At 45.5% G+C, this 17,460-nt stretch overlaps 1 protein-coding gene across 3 annotated transcripts; it reads left to right on the forward strand.

Moving 5' to 3' along the window:
• The first annotated feature begins 480 nt into the window (after positions 1-480).
• On the forward strand, positions 481-17,354 carry spire1a (spire-type actin nucleation factor 1a). Of its 3 annotated transcripts, XM_088404555.1 has the most exons (19): positions 481-1,037; positions 2,946-2,977; positions 6,219-6,476; positions 8,316-8,441; positions 8,667-8,741; positions 8,819-8,983; positions 9,676-9,762; positions 9,833-9,962; positions 10,775-10,816; positions 11,924-11,971; positions 12,857-12,996; positions 13,074-13,152; positions 13,238-13,383; positions 13,783-13,803; positions 14,988-15,125; positions 15,235-15,305; positions 15,384-15,411; positions 15,602-15,759; positions 16,004-17,354. In XM_088404555.1, exons 1-19 carry the CDS (start codon positions 689-691, stop codon positions 16,257-16,259), a joined length of 2,349 nt encoding a protein of 782 aa, XP_088260681.1. In that variant the 5' UTR covers positions 481-688; the 3' UTR covers positions 16,260-17,354. The 3 variants fall into 3 exon arrangements, with proteins under 3 accessions (XP_088260681.1, XP_088260682.1, XP_088260684.1); XM_088404556.1 differs by lacking the exon at positions 13,783-13,803; XM_088404558.1 differs by lacking the exon at positions 10,775-10,816.
• Positions 17,355-17,460: the final 106 nt, after the last annotated feature.

The following is a 17,460-nucleotide window of genomic DNA, read 5'->3' on the forward strand; positions in this document are numbered from 1 at the left end:
CATTATTTTGATGTCGAATTTTTAAATTGCCTGTGTGTCTAGATCCACATGTAGTATCAGCGGACAAATTCCGATAGTATTTCAGAATTAATTCAACTGAACTTTATGAAAATCGTATTAGAAAAATAGGATGTTTTAACGAAAAGCTTATTCCTTGTGGTTTAAAATTAAATGATAACTATTTTATGTGAAATATTTCGTTCAAGTAGCCATAGGAGATTGGAGCAGTCCATTTCCGCTTCCTGTGGCGTCACATATGATTAGACCGGCACTCGGTTGTCAGTTAGCTTAAAACGGCTTTCTGTAGTACGTGCATCGTCGCTGTATTGTATTTAAAATAATATATTGTATCGAAGCTTATTCTTTATGGTTTAAAATGAAACGATAGCTTTATCTTATGTAAAATATTTCAAGCATCCAAAGAGGAATGGGGTTGTCCATTTCCGCTTCCTGTGGCGTCACTTTAATTAGACCGGCACTAGGACCATGCGGAAGGTTGTCAGCTAGTTTGAATTGTCTCCCTGCAGTCGGCTCATCATCGCACATTCGCTCATCAGCTAACAGCTGAGTAAGTACGTCGGCGTCCATCTCCGTCCAAACGACAAAAAATCCCCCCGAATCCGGACTCGGTTTGCTTCAATTCTCCGTGGTCGACGCCGTCATGCCGGTGACATAAATCCAGCCGGGCATGTCCAACGACGACGAGCCGCTGACTTCACCGAGCGTCGCGCGCCACTTCGGCGGCGACGTCTGCATGGACGCGGAGGAGGTTCCGATGGACAAGCCGGACAAGATGGAGGACGTGTCCCTGGCCGAAATCCTGGCGCTCTACAGCCAGCCCATCAACGAGGAGCAAGCCTGGGCCGTCTGCTACCAGTGCTGCCGGACGCTGGCGGCCGGGCGGCCGAGGCGGAAGGGCTCCAAGAACTCCGGTTCCGTCGGTTCCGGCCCGGACTACCCGCGGAGGCTCGACGGTCCCGGTGACGTGATGATCGGCCGGGACGGCACCGTCACGCTGCGCTTTGAACGCACCACAGGTAAGCCCCCTTTACCAAAACAAGAAGTCATGTTGACGTCACTAGCTATCATTTTTAGATAAAGTATTTTACAGCTGCGCGTAAAGCAAATTTATTATGATTTATTTGGGATGGATTTATTTGAGATGTGTGTGCGTGCTCGTGGTGGGTCGGTAAACAATGTACCACGTGATGGAGGTGCAGTCTGCAGCAAAAAGGCTGCTATGCTAAAAATAATCAGGATGCTAACATGCGTGTTCCACCAATACATTCCGTGACGTTTTTTTTTTCCATCACAACTTTGCTCTGCCTTCATTTTGATGACTTAACGATAATTACAGACATGATGAATATCTTAATTCTCCGTTTGCACATCAAAACATGCCTTCAAAGCACCTTGGGCCACTTTAAAGACGTCACAGAAGCCAGGGGCGTAGCCTGACATTTTTCTATGGGGTGGCCTTTGAGCTACAACACTTGAAGGGAGTTTGATGAAACAAAATCATGTAAAAATGGCAGGCACGAGTCAAAGAGTCTGCATGTATGTGCAATCGGCAGAAAAAACACAATTTTCCCATGGGTGAAGCGGTGGCCAAATATGTAGCCAGAATACACATTTTAGTTCAGCATAGACTTCTGAACTTACCTTAATTTTTGGATGTCATCAACATTTGCTAGGTGGAAATCAATCGAGAAAATTAAGGACGAGGAGCTCTGTAAACATTTACATTTACAAAGGCTCAAAAAGTTTTCTCTTATAGCTCACCCGGGTGTTCCACTAGCCTGGCCACCCAACTTCTTGATCTTGAAAGGGTCATAACATCGTCAAATATAAATGTTTCCTTTCAACCCCGCAAAATGTTCACTGGCATCAGCTCTAAGTAAGGAGGCTCTAGGAAATGGATGGATGGTTAGAATTGAAATAGGAATATTTGTTGTCATAATTATGACTTTTGCATGATGGGAGTCCAGGCTAAGCCGATCATGGAAGTCATTGAAAGGCTTGCAAAACGTTGGTTTTGGGCTGTCAACACAAAACTTTCTATTGCGCCCCGTTCGCCAGTTGCCCTTGAAAGGATTAATGCAATAATCGGGGGAAATGCATGATGAAACATTGGCTTTTCATTATGTGCAAAACTGACAATATTTCCAATTTGGAATGGCAGTAAATTAGCCCGACATGGGCGACATGGGAAAAAGTTGACGGAGACGCGGACTCTTGTCAAGTAAGCCGCCGGTCACACAGAGCTCCTTGTGTGTTCCCGTCTCACCCCTCCCTCCCGCTCCCCCCGGCGACCCTTAATGGATGGCTCTTTTATTTTCTCCGCCGTCTCAATTTTCAGCGAGTGAGTTGAGCCGCACGGAAAGCAAATTCCCATTCACGTGATTTTCGTCCAAACGCCGGGACGCGGAAGGAAGCGCGGCGCCGTTCCCTGGCTCAAAGTCCGCCCCGCTCATAAAGTCTGCAGTTCCGTCACTTGTACTTTCAGCCCAATTTCAGTTTGCCACGCTGGCAACGTGTTTTTTTCGTCAAAGTAATTAGTAAATAAATACATTCTGGATTCTTTTTTGTATTTCAAACATGCGATTTAAAATACAAAGTTTGACATCAAAGTTCGTGGTTAGCAGGAATATGCTTTTTTTGGGGGGGGGGCATATATAAAATGCACAGAAAAGGCGTCATGGCGTCAACCTGTTCTAACATTTAAATAAAATCTTTAAATCTTAAATTCAAGACGCTGCAAACACCTTTACACTTTTTTTTTAATTAAATCAAAAATGGGTGAAACTAACATTTCTGTCATTTTGAAATTTGGGAGAATTTTTAGTTTTTTATTTTTTTCATACAGGCTGATGATCTTCAGAGCTTAATGAATGTTGAATAATAAATTAGCGGGTGTGTCTTTTTTTTTGTTTTTGCTGTTGCAGATAAATATGGATCAGCGCCAACGGCACTGGAGGTGAGTGGCACGCACGCACACATACAACACACACACAGGAAGTCAGCCATGTTGGCGTCTATTTTGGATTTTCCATCTCTCGCCCATTAAAAGCTTGTCTTGATTATTGCGTGGCTCCCAAGACCTTCGAAACGGCTCCGTCCTCTGGGTCGCGTCCGCTTCGGTCGGCGGCGCGACCCAATGAGATGCCGCTGGGGATCGGTCGGCCGATCTCAAGTCGGCTGGAGCGCCGGCGCGCACCGGCCGCCTTTTTGTGGCGCATCCCTTTTAGCCACATCGATCCTTTGACTCGCCTTTCACTTTGAGCTCACGTTACCCAAGTCCCGGCTCGCCTTTTTTTTTTTTGCACAATCGGCAACATGGAGCCGCAGACGAGCAGCTACCAACCGTTTGGGGCTTTAAAATGCCCCTTTTGGTCGGAACCTTTTGTCGCAGTGCCGTGGATGCAATTTTCCTGGGCTCTGCTATATTCCCGCACCCTTGCACACTTCACCAGTTGAATACAGTTAAGACCACACATTTGATTGTGGGAGGGTCTCGATTTTTTTCTGGCATACATTTATTAATTCAGCTGCAGTATTAAGAGCTTTCAAAGTAAATTGGCAACTGGAAATGAGCATGAAACTTTTCAGTTGGTGCCCACATGACCCGCATTCCTAACAAACCTCTTTGATGACTATGTTTTGGCTTCCATTTATTTATTTATTACTTTTGTCATTCTGGGCAATTCGGATTTTAATTAAAGTAGTATACCCAACAAAGTAGGATAGCCAAATTTTGTAAAAGTCTACCAAAAAAAACGTACGTTAATTTGAACTTGGACACTCACTTATCATTCTGCCACCAACTTTTCTGTTCTCAAGCACCCTTGCACTTGACTTTTTTTTTTTTTAAGAATTCAGGTATCCCCCCCCGCACCCGCTCCGGCGCTGCAAAAACTCCGGATTGAACTCTGTTTATGTAACCACAGCGCCGCGGCGCAGCTCAGCGCTGCGACGCTGACGCCGCCTTTTTCTGCTCAGCGCCTTAAAAGCCGCCAGAGCGTTCGGCGCCGCACTCGCCATTGTTTACGTCACACGGCGCCCTTGTTGAGGCACAAGCGGCTCATTCTTTAGCCCCGGCCACGTTAGCGCCTCTAACCCCTCGGGGCCTTGGCACCCCCACTTCCCGGGACTCCCACTGATGAAAACAATTCAAAGTTTTTCCTCCCAAATAATAAAAGCGCATCAGCAATAGATTTATAAACATGAAGAACGAGTAATGCGGCAATTAGGCCTGCAATTCTTATTTTAATAGTTGTTTAATTCGCCCATTTTTTTCTCTCTCAACCCATTCAATCCCAAAGGCGTATTTAGATGTTTTTACAGGCCGAACATTCAATCCCAGGTACTTGTTTACTGCCCCCCCCCCCCCCCCCCCCCCAAACACAGATTCACTCCCTGTTTTACTGTTAATTGTTTTCCAAAGTAAATATTTTATTTTGATTCACCACAAACGTAAGTCTGTCTAAATGGAAGCCAGATAGACCAGTAATTTTTGCCGGGGTCAAGATCCCGTTCCCAGAGCAGAACCGGTCCGTCTCCAGTTCCCAACAGCGGACTCGTTGACTGCTTCCTGTTGATTGTTTGCCGTCGGGCCGAGTCGCCATTCCTTTAAGAGACGCTGCGATGACAGACCAGTACTTTTTTACTCTCGCGAGCGAGGCCGGCGCGCCCGTGCGTCGTGATGTTTCGGAAGCCGAGACGAAATAGAAAACGGAACCGGTTTGGTGGTTTCCCGAGCGTCCAAAAAAAACTCTTGCGCTTGACATGTTTGTTGTCCATGTGGTAATACTTGTTGTGTTTCATCTGTTGTCCTATGGATTATACAATTATATAATATGACACTGGGCGATAGGATATTTATCCCCCGCAACCATCCCGAGCGGGATTATCGGCCCCGCGATGAGACGATTCATGAGACAAAGTTGGTTTGCAGCCTTGAAATCCGGTTTGGTCCTCAAGGACTGGATCGTGGACAATTTTTATTATTTTTAGACTGGTGCCCCTCAAAGGGCAGACCATAAACCGCTGTTATTGATCTTGTGGTGTTCCCCTGGGATCAGGTTTTAGCCCACGCTTATTTTTGCTCTGGTGTTCCTTAAGCAGGTTCCACCTTTATCCCACCGTTAATTAATTAATTAATGTTGCGGTGTTCCTCATAGCTCGACACTTGTCCCACTGTTCTTACCGGAAGTCTGTTTTCTGTGTTTAAAAGAAAAGTCAAATTTCCAAGGCTCCGTCGTTTGCGAGCAAAGTGATTGAGGTGTGAGAGTGCGGCTCGGCCAGTATGTCAACAATGCGGCCACTTGCTGAGCCAAGTGCGTCGACGCCCCGTGACTTGCACTCCTTGGCCAGGTCCTGCTTCTTGGCACATGCTAGCTAAACATTGGTCTGCCACGCCCCTCCACGCCAACCTTTACCTGCTGTTGATTTGCGGGGAATGTTTGCTTTTGCTTGCTTAAAAAAAAAAAAAAAACTTGCCCATTCACTCGTTTTTGAAATCCGACAAATCCCGCCGCATGAGATCAGAACCGCTTGCGCAGTTCAAAGTGAACATTTTAAATGGGTCAAATTGTTGTTTTTTTTTTAGTCCGCAATGGGGATTTCTATATTTTACACGAGCTCTTGGCAAACGTTGTAGGAACAATGGAAATATGAGACGGAACCGGTTGTGCGCATTCGCGGCAACGTTTCCAGCCGAGCGCGCCTTTCCTCGAAAAAAAAAACTTTTGACGGGAAGGCATGTGACGCGAAGCTCAGGTTGGCCAATAAACCAAATGTGATTTGTCATTTTAAAAATAAAGATTTGAGAGTGAAATGTGGCAAAATGCTGGACGAGTGCTTTACAAGATAGTTTAGAATAGTTACTAACTAGTGCCAGGTAATACCAAGGCTTAAATGCCTCTATGAAAGTTACATAAAAATCCGTCTTTGGTATTTAATGAGTTAATTGTGACATTTAAGCGCAAGGTATGCACAAGCTATGAATGACAAGTTGAAACTTTATTTACGAGCAGTATGCATGACAATAAATACACGTTTGTTTTTATTACATACAGCGGTACCTCTGCTGACAAACGGCACATAAAATAACGCGGAGGGCCTCGGGTCGATAATGACCGTCCAAAAAATCCGACCCACGTCACCCCGTTTCTGAAGTTAACTGATGATTTTTTGTATTTCTTTTGGGGGGGGGTCAGGTGATTGACTCGCTGGGCGTGATGATCTACAAGGCGCTGGACTACGGCCTGAAGGAGAACGAGGAGCGCGAGCTGAGCCCGCCGCTGGAACGCCTCATCGACATGATGACCAACGCGGAGGCGGACAACAACGACGACGCCTGCCCCGACGAGGGCTACGAGGCCACGGAGGAGGAAGAGGAAGAGGAGGACGAGGAGCGCCCCCCCGCCCCGACTTCGGCCGTCAGCCACATACGAGGATACCGCGACTTGATCTCGGTACGACCGCCGCGCGGCCATTTCAAATATAATCGTGCGGCGGCGTTCCGCAAGGAGCCAGTTGTTGCCCGTTTGTTATGAGCGTTCTCGGTTTACATGGACCTATACGAAAACGTAACGGCGAAGAACGACCTCACGTGCATGTGAGCGCCTTTCAAATTAAGAGCAAATAAATTAGAACATGAAACATTTTTGTGATACATTTTGGGAGGGATTTTTCAAGTATCAGCCGGACCCTCGGTCTTATTTCAAGGTATCGGTACCCTCGATGGCGGCTGATAGCCTTTGCCTCTCTCCAAAATTTTAAAATAGCTTTTAATTTGATCAAAAGCATCTGGTATCAGTACTTGGTATCGTCGGCCGCTCGAAAGTTGTGTGCATGTCCTGTTATCGGTCTGAAAAAAGTGCTGTTGAATATCCTTAACTCATTCAATCCCAAATACATCTTGTTACTTTTACGTAATTAAGTTATTGCTAAAGTAATCCTAAGTAATAAATAACTTTAGTACTCAATTTAGTACCAGATGTTTTTTGACTGACCTTTAGCCAAACATTAAAAAAAAAAAGAAAAACATATCATTTATTGTCTCGTATTTAATGCCTGAACTCTTCTAAAGGTGATGTCTTTGCAATGTGATGCGGTTGTACCCCAAGGTTCCGTTCTTAGCCCACATTTTTTTTTTTTTTGCAGGGGCATACCTCAAGTGTCACTTTTACTTTTGCTTATCTTAACCTTCAGTCAGTTGATAACAAACTTGGCTGGAATTTTTCTCCTCTTTGGGTTACATCATAATTACCTTACCTTGCGGGTTATCCCCCCCCCCCCCATTCTTCCGTGCGACGGATTACGCTGATAGGGCCCGTCACGCTGTACATTCCTGCCCCGTAAACACACTTGGTATTTCTAGCGCTATAAGCCCAGGAAATATTTGCAGGCTTTAGTTCCTCATAGTGGACACTGTGTCTCACAAACACACACACACACACACACACACACACACATTGAATGGGTGTTGTTGCATTGCTTTGGCATGACTTGATTGATAAGATGACGTCCTTTCTGCAATAACGCCGTACTGTCATTGCTCAGCCAAAAGTCACCGAAAAGTTTGAACAAAAAAAAAGCAACCTTTTAACATGGACATTCTCCATTTCTTATAGAGTGGTTATTTATGATAGGCAGTCTTTGTTTGTTTTTTTTTCAGCGGGGTCCATTGTATAGAATGTGCAAAAAAAAAAAATGGCGATGGGATGTTGCAAACAGGTGCTGTTACCTTGCGGTTGAATGTCACTTCATCACACGTCAAGGCTTGCGAGCATCAAATTCCTGGCCAATGTATAATCATTTTCTCGCCATGTCACTCAAATGTTATCGGAGTGAAAGCACGTTTCCGCTAGAGGGTACGTACATGCTCGGATCGTCACAGAGGTTTGCCCCGCCTCCTTTGTCAAAGGAACCCTTCCATATGCTGAGCTTTAGGTTCACTATTATTCTGAAGAAATCAACTCAACCATTCATTTAAAGGCTTGATTTTTTTTTTTTTTTAATCTTGTGGAAAATATTCAGACCAAAATAATGAAGACTGGTTTAGCCCAAACTCATTCGTTTAAGAAAAAAAAAATCCTTTGTTTGGAGAGTTTAGTCATCAATAGTTATTTGCATATGTTGAGAAGTTCTATGGAAGTTATAGTAAAATCTTTCATGTCTAGAGACGCGGTGGGCCGCTTAAAAATGAACGGAGGGACGTAAATGGCCCCCGGGCCGTATTTTGATCTAACACGTGATTTTAATTGTTGTATGAATTACATTTGGATGTGATGCGTTTGTCCCCAACGCAGCTGTGTTCCTCGCACCTGCCGAGCCCCTCGGATGCCCCCGACCACTACCAAGCCGTGTGCCGCGCCCTCTACGCAGAGTCCAGGGAGCTGCGCACCTTCCTGGAGAAGATCAAGAGCGCCAAGGAGGTAAAAAGACAAAAGGGATGTCAAATATGGCCACTCGACCCAAGGGTGACCTTGGGACAACTATTTAAGGAGCTAAGAAGCAACCACCATATTGCACATGGCAGCCAATTATCATGTTACTCAACTGCTTGTTGTTTTTGTACAGTAGCCACATGGTTAGCGATTAGCGCCACTTTGCGTCCCCTTATTTTGGCAACGATATTTAATTTTTTTCCTCCATGGCAGAATCTTCGCAAAATGGAAGGCGAGAGCCTGCAACAACCCGTTCGGGATCTGGACGAGCTTCAAAATGCGGATTGGGTAAGGGAAAAGCACGCCGCTAAATGCTATGATATCAACAAATTTCTTGAATGCCCCCCCCCCCGCCCTTGGCACAGGCGCGGTTCTGGGTCCAGGTGATGCGAGACCTGCGTCACGGCGTCAAGCTAAAGAAGGTGCAGGAGCGCCAGTACAACCCGCTTCCCATCGAGTACCAGCTGACGCCCTACGAGATGCTCATGGACGACATCCGCTCCAAGCGCTACACGCTTCGTAAAGTCATGGTAAGACCACCGCCCTCAGGCCGGAGACACCTTCTTGAAATGTTCAGTATTGTCTCGTTGAGCGCAGGTGGAGAAGATTGCAACGTTGTGAAGACATCAACGCCTATATTTGTCCAATTCCCTTTCAGGAGTTCTCACTTTGAACTTGACAAAACCTCAAAATCATCATTAAACATTTCAGGCTCTTGATTTTTTTCTTTTTGATCAACATTAACTGGCCCGCCATGAATTTTAGAGCATTGAATGGAGGGGGAAAAAACTATTTTGTTATCTGAAGTGATCAATCTTAGGTCCTTATTAATAGCTTTTCTTTATTTTTGGCTAAAGACGGCTCGAAATACAGTCGATGAATTCTGTATTTTGATACTCGACTTTTGAACAATTCTAATTAAGTGCATCGATTAAAATCTCATTTAATGCTGCGATAGAAGTTTAAATTTCTTTACAAATTGAGCAAAACTTGAGGATGTCTGTTGGAAAAAAACTACTGCCCCCTATAGGCATGAAGTGTTATTTCCCCTTGTGAAAATAAGGGAAAACATTTTTTTTGAATAGTTCAGAGACTAAGAAAACATATGTAGATAAGAAAAGTATGTAAACAAGTAAATGTATTTATTTTACGAATGAATTTTAGCCGGTTTTTGTTTGTTTTAATCAAAGAGAAAGTGACGGCTCCCCGTTTGTCACGGCAGGTGAACGGCGACATCCCGCCGAGGCTGAAGAAGAGCGCCCACGAGGTCATCCTGGAGTTCATCAGGTCGCGGCCGCCTCTGAATCCCGTGAGTCAAGGCTCGGCCCGCCGCGTGACTTTGCCGCGGCGCGCACGCTAACGCGGGTGGTCTCCGTCAGGTGTCGGCCCGCAAGCTGAAGCCCACGCCGCCGCGGCCGCAGAGCCTCCACGAACGGCTGCTGGAGGACATCAAGATGGAGAGGAAGCTCAGGCCCGTGTCGCCAGACATGACCCGCAGGACCCGTCTGGGTGAGGCCATTACCAGCCATTAGCTTGAATAATTAACCAGGCGTCTCGTCAACGGGGAGCCGATTGACTCGGATAGCGCCCGCCCCTTCTGAATAGTCTCTGTCAACCATTGGCTGAAAAATAAAAGCCCCCATTTCCTTTTAGGATACAACTTGAAAGATATTCTGCACATGGCACTTGTGCTCATTAGGGAGCCAACTGCAGCATTTATGAAGCATTTGGCACCAATTCAGTTTCGGGGGGGGGGGGGGGGGGGTGGTTATGAGCGGAGTTACGTTGCTGTTGTTGACATTTTGTTGCTAACCAAAACAGGGGCTCATAGTAAAGCCTTCAAATAGACTCCTCAAATACTAGCACAAACATTGTTTTGGTGTTTCTTCTATATATTTTTTTTTCATGTTTATTTTATTTGTTTTTATTCATTTTTTTAAATTTTTGAAGTGATCTTTATTTATTTGAATTATAATGTATTTACCCAGTAACACAAACACCTCGTTATTTTATTGTTTTATTTTATTGTTTTATTATTTTATTTGTTTTTTTAAATAGCATCAAACTTCACCGAGACGGCCATATTGTTTGACATGTTTTAAAAGAAAGTATGAAAAAAGACCCCGCCCCCAATGGAGGTCAAGGAACTCCAGTGGAGTCCCCCGGCCACCATTGGCGCTAATTAGATTGGGAGTAAAGTGCATTAGCATAGCGTCCAGTCTCGTACTTGTTGCGTAACGCTTCATATAGAAGAGATTAAGCTCAAGCAACATGTTTGACTTGACCTTCTTTTTCCTCCAACCCGCAAACAAACGCCTCAGTCATTCGTCCTCTTATCACGTCTTTCAGCTTTGACTCGTCAGGTAAACGAACGCTTTCCCACGCCCTTCCGCACCTTTTTCTTCTGCTATTGTTCGGCCCGGCTTTGTGTTTTTCTTTTTTTTCTTTTCTTGAAATGGCAAACACACCCACTGTTTGTACGTCTGCTCTGCGCTGTCCCAAGTATGCGCGCGAGACACGCCCGTCACATGTCGTACACGTTGCAAACGTCGGCCTAATTAGATCTCCTTTTCACTTTGATGTTGTCACCGTGAAATCACACATTTTTGAAAAGTCCCTTTCGGAACGCGACGTTCGCAAGGAGTCTCAAGAGAACGTGAATGTTTGACATTTAGGGTTATTAAAAATAAAAAGTAAAAACGTAACTGGCATGGGTTTTTTGAAAATTCGGCCCCAGAAGCCAGTTGTTTTAGGGGCAAAAATAAGATGTGATATTTATCAAGGATGATTTGGGCCAGCGAAGAATAAATAGAACAAATTCAGAATTCGTGAGAACTCTTTAGAGTCCGAAATGTGAGAAGTTAGACCTCTGAGTGTAAAGTCGGACGTGAAAATCGGACTTCTCGCCCTCATCTCGGAATTCCGACTTTATTCTCAGAATTCGAAGAACTCTGCCTTTTAAAATCTGAGTTCTCGTTTTTATATTTCTTCTGGGAATTCTGACTTAAAATCCGAATTGTCATTTTTATATCGGAATTCTGACTTTCATTCTGCGAATTCTGTCTTTTAATATCCGAATTCTCATTCGTATCTCAAAAATTCACAAAAGTCTGAAGAGGATAAACGCTTAATTTGACGAACGGAAGGCAAACGGAATCGACGGCGGAAGCCGGCGGCGTTTTCCGGGTGGTTTGGCAAGAGGGAGCGGACGCGTAACGGCGGTGGGCCTCCCCCGTCCGCCGGTCGCTCGCCCGTCCTAATCCGCGGACGGCGAGGAATATGTCGCGTTACGTAACCCGCGCGCCGGGGATAAATGACAACGGCGCCGACCTCAATCCCGAGCCGGCCCACGATCCTCCCCGCCCGCCCCGCATCCCTTTTGCGTGCGCACCTGCCCGACGCTTGTTGAGTCCCCCCCGTTGGCGGCCGCCGAGCCGCTTTGCCATACTCACCCTTGTTTTGATTGACAGGTGCCGGGAAAAGCATCAGCACGCCTCTGGATTTGTGCCATACCTCAGGTACGCCAATATTGCCGTTCTGCCCGCCGTAATCATTTGTAACGTCCTCAACTCGTTCAGTGCCGTGGACCAGAACAATAATAAATGAGAACATTCTGGTCAAATAGGTTTTTTTCTGGATAGGAGCTGTCACCCTTGACTAATGCATACCCAATATAAGCCAATGGGGCACTGTAGTGTTAACTGTGACCATTGGATGGCAGTGTTTCTGCATTTACAACACAGCTGACCTACATGCAAGTGTAACTGAAGAATGGAAGTCAATCTTTCAATTGCAGCGCCCATATATACATGGACATAGCACATATTATTCTATTAGCCTTGATAGGTGAGTGAAAATGGTGGGAAAAAAAAAGTCTGAAAACAAGACTTTGGAAATGATTTTAGTAGTGGTAACACTAGCCGTATTTTTTTCCAGCATCTCCAGAAGCTATATCGCGTGACATTGCGTGTTTTATTGCTGGCTCATCTGCCGGAAAATCGCATTACTCATGATCATGCGCCTCTGTATAAAACTTCCCAAAATAAAGGCTAAAATATTTTGCAAAGAAGTCACTTTAACACAATTTAGATTTTGTTGGTTGCGTCATGTTCCAGTTCATTTGCTCTTAACTTAAAAAGTTCTGCTCCCGTCACGGCATTAATAAAAAAAACCTTACGTTGACTTTAATTCTTTTCATTTTTTTATGGTTGTGGCAGAAAGACAAATAAGACAATGCAGTATTTGTAAAGTACACCCCCCCTCCCAAAAAAAAGAAAGAAATTGTAAGCATAATGACCTTCAAACAAAACTGCTCTGTTGCTAACCGAACGCTAATGTTAACATGCCGCGCGACCACTTGGGTGTTGGAAATGCCGCAGTCGCGTGTCCTTTCTGTCCCCCAGACACCCCCGACGCCCCCCGCAAACTGGCCGTCAGCACGCAGTCGCTGGCGCTGGCGCGGGGCTCGGCCAACCAGATGAGCCAGCGGAAGAGGATCCTGCATGCGCCCACGCTGGCCGAACTGGAGAGCTCCGAATCAGACGTGCGACCGCGCCGGCGCCGGCGCCGCCTTTTGTGCTGCGACCTCCCAATTATTCATTTTCAAAATTCCGTCCGCAGGAGGACACCACCAGGAGCAGCTCCAGTGCCACCGCGTCCTTAATGGACATATCGCCTGATTCTGCCAAAGACAAGAAATGTAAGCGTGACTTGACATACTTTATAGGAATATGTTTATACAGCTTTTTTTCAAAATATCTTTTTTTTTTTTTTTTTTCTTGCAGCTCCTCCGGCGTTCCTGCCGATGTCCGCCGCGCCGCTGGCGGACAAGCGTCAGCCGGCTTCCTTACGGCGCCACTCCATCGAAAAGGAGGCGGCGGCCAACTCGGCCTCCTTGGCGGCAGCGTCCAGACAAAGCTCCAAGTCTCTGGTATGTTGGCACGCGCATGTAGGTAGAGGCTGTTCACTCATATATTGATCGTTTCATCGATCAATTGGATAGAGTTTCATTTTGCATTCATGCCAAGAACCAACTTATTAAATCAATTGTAATATACGGCCACCATGCATCGCCGCCCCTGAATGAGGCATTTTTTTCGTAACTTTTGTTGCTTCTGATGTGCTATCAGATCGAGGTCGGTATCGGAAGCGAAGGAGTTGTCTCGGGTCACCCTCAGTAATCGACTAAATGCCGATTTAACTTAAAAATTGATTTTTTTGACGTCCACAGCCGTCATTGGCAGTGAATGCGTTAACTCTGTATGAAGCCGTACATCTAACCAATCACGTTCCCAATGACAAGCGATTACTTCCTGTTTTCATGCTGCAGCTGATGGATAACGCCGGCAAGGTAACCCCCCCCCCCCTCCTCCGGGGCATTTAAATTTTTTTTTAAATGTATTTTTACATCCACAATTGAAGTCATCCCACGCGTAATGCGCCGCAGCCCCTTCCCAATTACAAAGCATAAAAAAGAAAAAAAAAAATCCTAAATTGACGGAATCACGCAGGAAGTGCAAGACGCTCTTATTAGCTGTACTCTCGCTGCAATTATGACATCATCCCAAAGCTATTACCGCATTACAGCGAGCTCCTTTGTCAATGTTGTCGTTGTTGTCGCGCGGCTCGGGTCCAAGCTGACGCCGGTGCGACGCGGGCCGCGGTATGTCCTCACAAAAATACCAAAAAAAAAATAAAAAAAGAGGTGACCGCACTCGGCGTGGCAAAACAAAAAGAAAAGACGCTCCGAATGTCTCCAGTCGTCCACTGCGGGGATGCTGCAGCGTCATGATCGCAACACGTCAACGATAAAACCAAAAAAAAAAAAAGGCTCATGTCACGTGACTGACGTCTTTTGACAATGGAAATCAATTTGATCTGCAGTCATTTTGTTATCAGCGTGATTTATTTATTTATTTATCACAACCATTGATGGGCCACTTGGGAGGTTTGGACTCCAACACTGGTGCCTTGACTTACAAGTCTTATTTGCTTCATCACCACGCTTGCGACTTGAACCCTTGGAGGCGGGGCTTACTGTCCCAAAACATAACGGCAATAAAGATGAAAAAAAATACTATTACACTTTTTTTTTTTTAATTCATTGTGCATGCTTTTACACAGTAATGTTCCTCCCCACATTTTGTTAGATTTCTCATTTCAATTAAAAAAATTCAAACCTAAGAAAAATTAAATACACTTTTATAGATTCACATTCAGCCATTGTTCTCATCTGTTTGCATTATTTGCAGCATTTCTTGTACATTTTTCATTCATTATGGATGTATTTTTGCTAAAAGTTAATTCATATTTCATATTCCATTTGTGTGTGTGTGTAATTATATATATAATATATATATATATATATATAATAGGTATTGTTTTGAATAGGCAGGGATGTTTTGAGCATGGTGATGGATTTCCACTCGTATGTCAAGGCGGCAGTGACGAATGTTGATTTTTGGCATGGGGTCAGCTGCGTTTTGGGGCTCTGTGGCGGTCATTTGTGACGTGGTGCCCCCCCCCCCTTACCAGGAGGAGTTTGGCTTCCCGGCGGAGTGTCTGACGCTGACGGTGGAGGAGGTGATGCACATCCGGCAGGTGCTGGTCAAGGCCGAGCTGGAGAAGTTCCAGCAGTACAAGGACATCTACAACGCCCTGAAGAAAGGAAAGGTGGGCCTCCCCTCCCCTCCCCTCCCCTCCCCTCTCCTCTCACACACACACTCTCATGCATCACCCACAATAATTATACACATTGACTGGTTGATTGAATTTTTTTTAGCTTTGCTTTTCCTGCCGCACAAAACGCTTCTCCTTCTTCGTTTGGGCCTACACCTGCCAGTTCTGCAAGAGGTAAATGCAACTTTTTTGGCTTTGTTTTTGAAAAACGACAAATGGTGTGACCTGATCGGCTTTTGGGCTTCTTTTCAGGCCCGTATGCTCACAGTGCTCCACAAAGGTAAAATCTGAACATTTTCATGTTTTTTTTATTTTCTGGGGGGGAGGAAAATGTGGACAGAGATGTTTTGATGTTCTTTTGTGTAGTTTTTCATATTTATAAATGAAGGAAAAGCATTTGAATCATGGCGTTTTTCCTGGGGGGGACTGAAATTTTGACGTTAAAATCCTCGTTTGGACCTCCCGTCCAGATTCGTCTTCCTTCCAAGCCCTGCTCCACGTTACCCATCTACAGCTTGGGCCCCGGCGCGGCGACCAAAGACGAGGCGTCTTCGGCCTCGTCCGAGACGGGCAAGCGGTCCTTCGGGTCGGCGCAGAACCGCCGCAGCCTCCGCAGGAGCGTCCACAAGTCCGTTTCTGCACATCTACACGTCCGCCCGAGGCCGGGGTGTCCAAACCTGGTCCTCGAGGGCCACCGCCGCGCGTCTTTTTGGCCTCTCCGTCCTCCGACGCACCCGATCGAAACCCGATAAAGATGGCGATGGCTTGAATCGGGTGCGCCGGAGGACGGAAAGTTGACAAAGGCGGGGCTTCGGACACCCTCGGTCTCGGGAGTCTTTTTTTCCGTCGCTGATGTGGCTCGCCTTGCGCAGGTCGGCCAAAGACTGCGGCGAAGAGGCGGCCCGGGGCGAGCTGGACCTCCCCGAGGAGCTGACCTCGGACTGGGCCTCCATGGAGGTGTGCGTGGACTGCAAGAAGTTTGTGACGGAGATCGTGTCGTCCAGCCAGCGCAGCCTCTGCGCCGCCAGCAAGCGGGCCCGCCTCCAGCGCCGGGGCCAGAGCCGCTCCCTTTACCGCAGCACCTCCGCCTCCGTCGACTTCCGAGCCGTCGCCGTCCACGAGGCCTAGGCCCGGAGGAGGGGGGCGCCGCCGCTTTTTCCCTCCGGAATGTCCAGCGAGCGAGGACGGACAAAAATCGGCTCGGGCGGGGTGGCGCCCTGGCCCAGCACGGCAAATTTCCCACGTAGCACTCAGGAACAAGTGATTGTCGCCGCCCTCAGGTTGCCCCGTTCTTCTCCTTTGCCCTCCTTCTCAACAAATCAGCATCCGATATCGCTATTTTTTTATTCGTACAATTTTGACTTTGGAGCTTCTTGAAAAAAAAAAAAATACCCCCCCAAATTTGAGATTTTTTTCCCCAACCACCTCATCTCCACAATTAATAAAACTATACCAAATGTTAATTTCTGAACAATTTGCTTATATTGAACATAGGATAAAAAAAATAAACTGAGAAATATTTAGTCCTACTTTGACACATCGATTTTTTGAGCTGCAACTTTCCCAATTGGATTACCTCATTTGATTTGCCCCCCTTCTTAGAAATTCCCAAATTATACCAAATCACCCCACTCCCGCTCACAATTTTTCTTTTTTTTTAATACCAAATAATACATTTCTGACTAGTTGGTCAAAATGTTCAATTATTTGGATGCAACTCTTCCAGTTTTCTTGTCAAAGCTGCATTTTGCAAAGCGTGCCTGGTGCCAAACTGCTGTTTGTTTTGGGAATGTTTTCTAGTTGTACATAATGTATATGTCTTAAACGCTCTCACATTGATGTACATGCTGTATAGCTCAAAACACTCCAGAATGAGAACAGCTTTTAAGAGGATGAAATGGTTGTCAAATAAAAGTCTTTATTTTATTTGTTCAAAAAGAAAAAAACACGTGTGTCTTATATTTAAATATTTATGTCGGGATTTCGTCTTGATTATTCTTTTTTTTTTTTTTTTCTCCTCGGTCACACAGCAAACTTGATTGTTGAAACGTGTTAAATTTGTGGCTCATAACTCAAAACAACAAAAGCAGCCAATCCGGTTCCGCAACGACGCTCATGTTCCCATCAGACCTGATTTGTTTTTAGGCTGCTGCCAGAATTGTCCGCATGCTTCTATTGTCTTTTTTTAAATGGAAGAAACTACAATAAAATATTGATTTCTTACGTCTGATTTGCGTTGAATGTGATGGACATAAATAGTAAGCATTTTTTTCTGGATTATACAATTTTATTCTGGTAATGTGCCCTCTTAATTCACCATTATGCTGCT

The sequence above is a fragment of the Hippichthys cyanospilos genome, chromosome 21, assembly GCF_059441005.1.
Source record: "Hippichthys cyanospilos isolate Australia breed blue-spotted pipefish chromosome 21, RoL_Hcya_1.0, whole genome shotgun sequence".
NCBI classification, from domain to species: domain Eukaryota; kingdom Metazoa; phylum Chordata; class Actinopteri; order Syngnathiformes; family Syngnathidae; genus Hippichthys; species Hippichthys cyanospilos.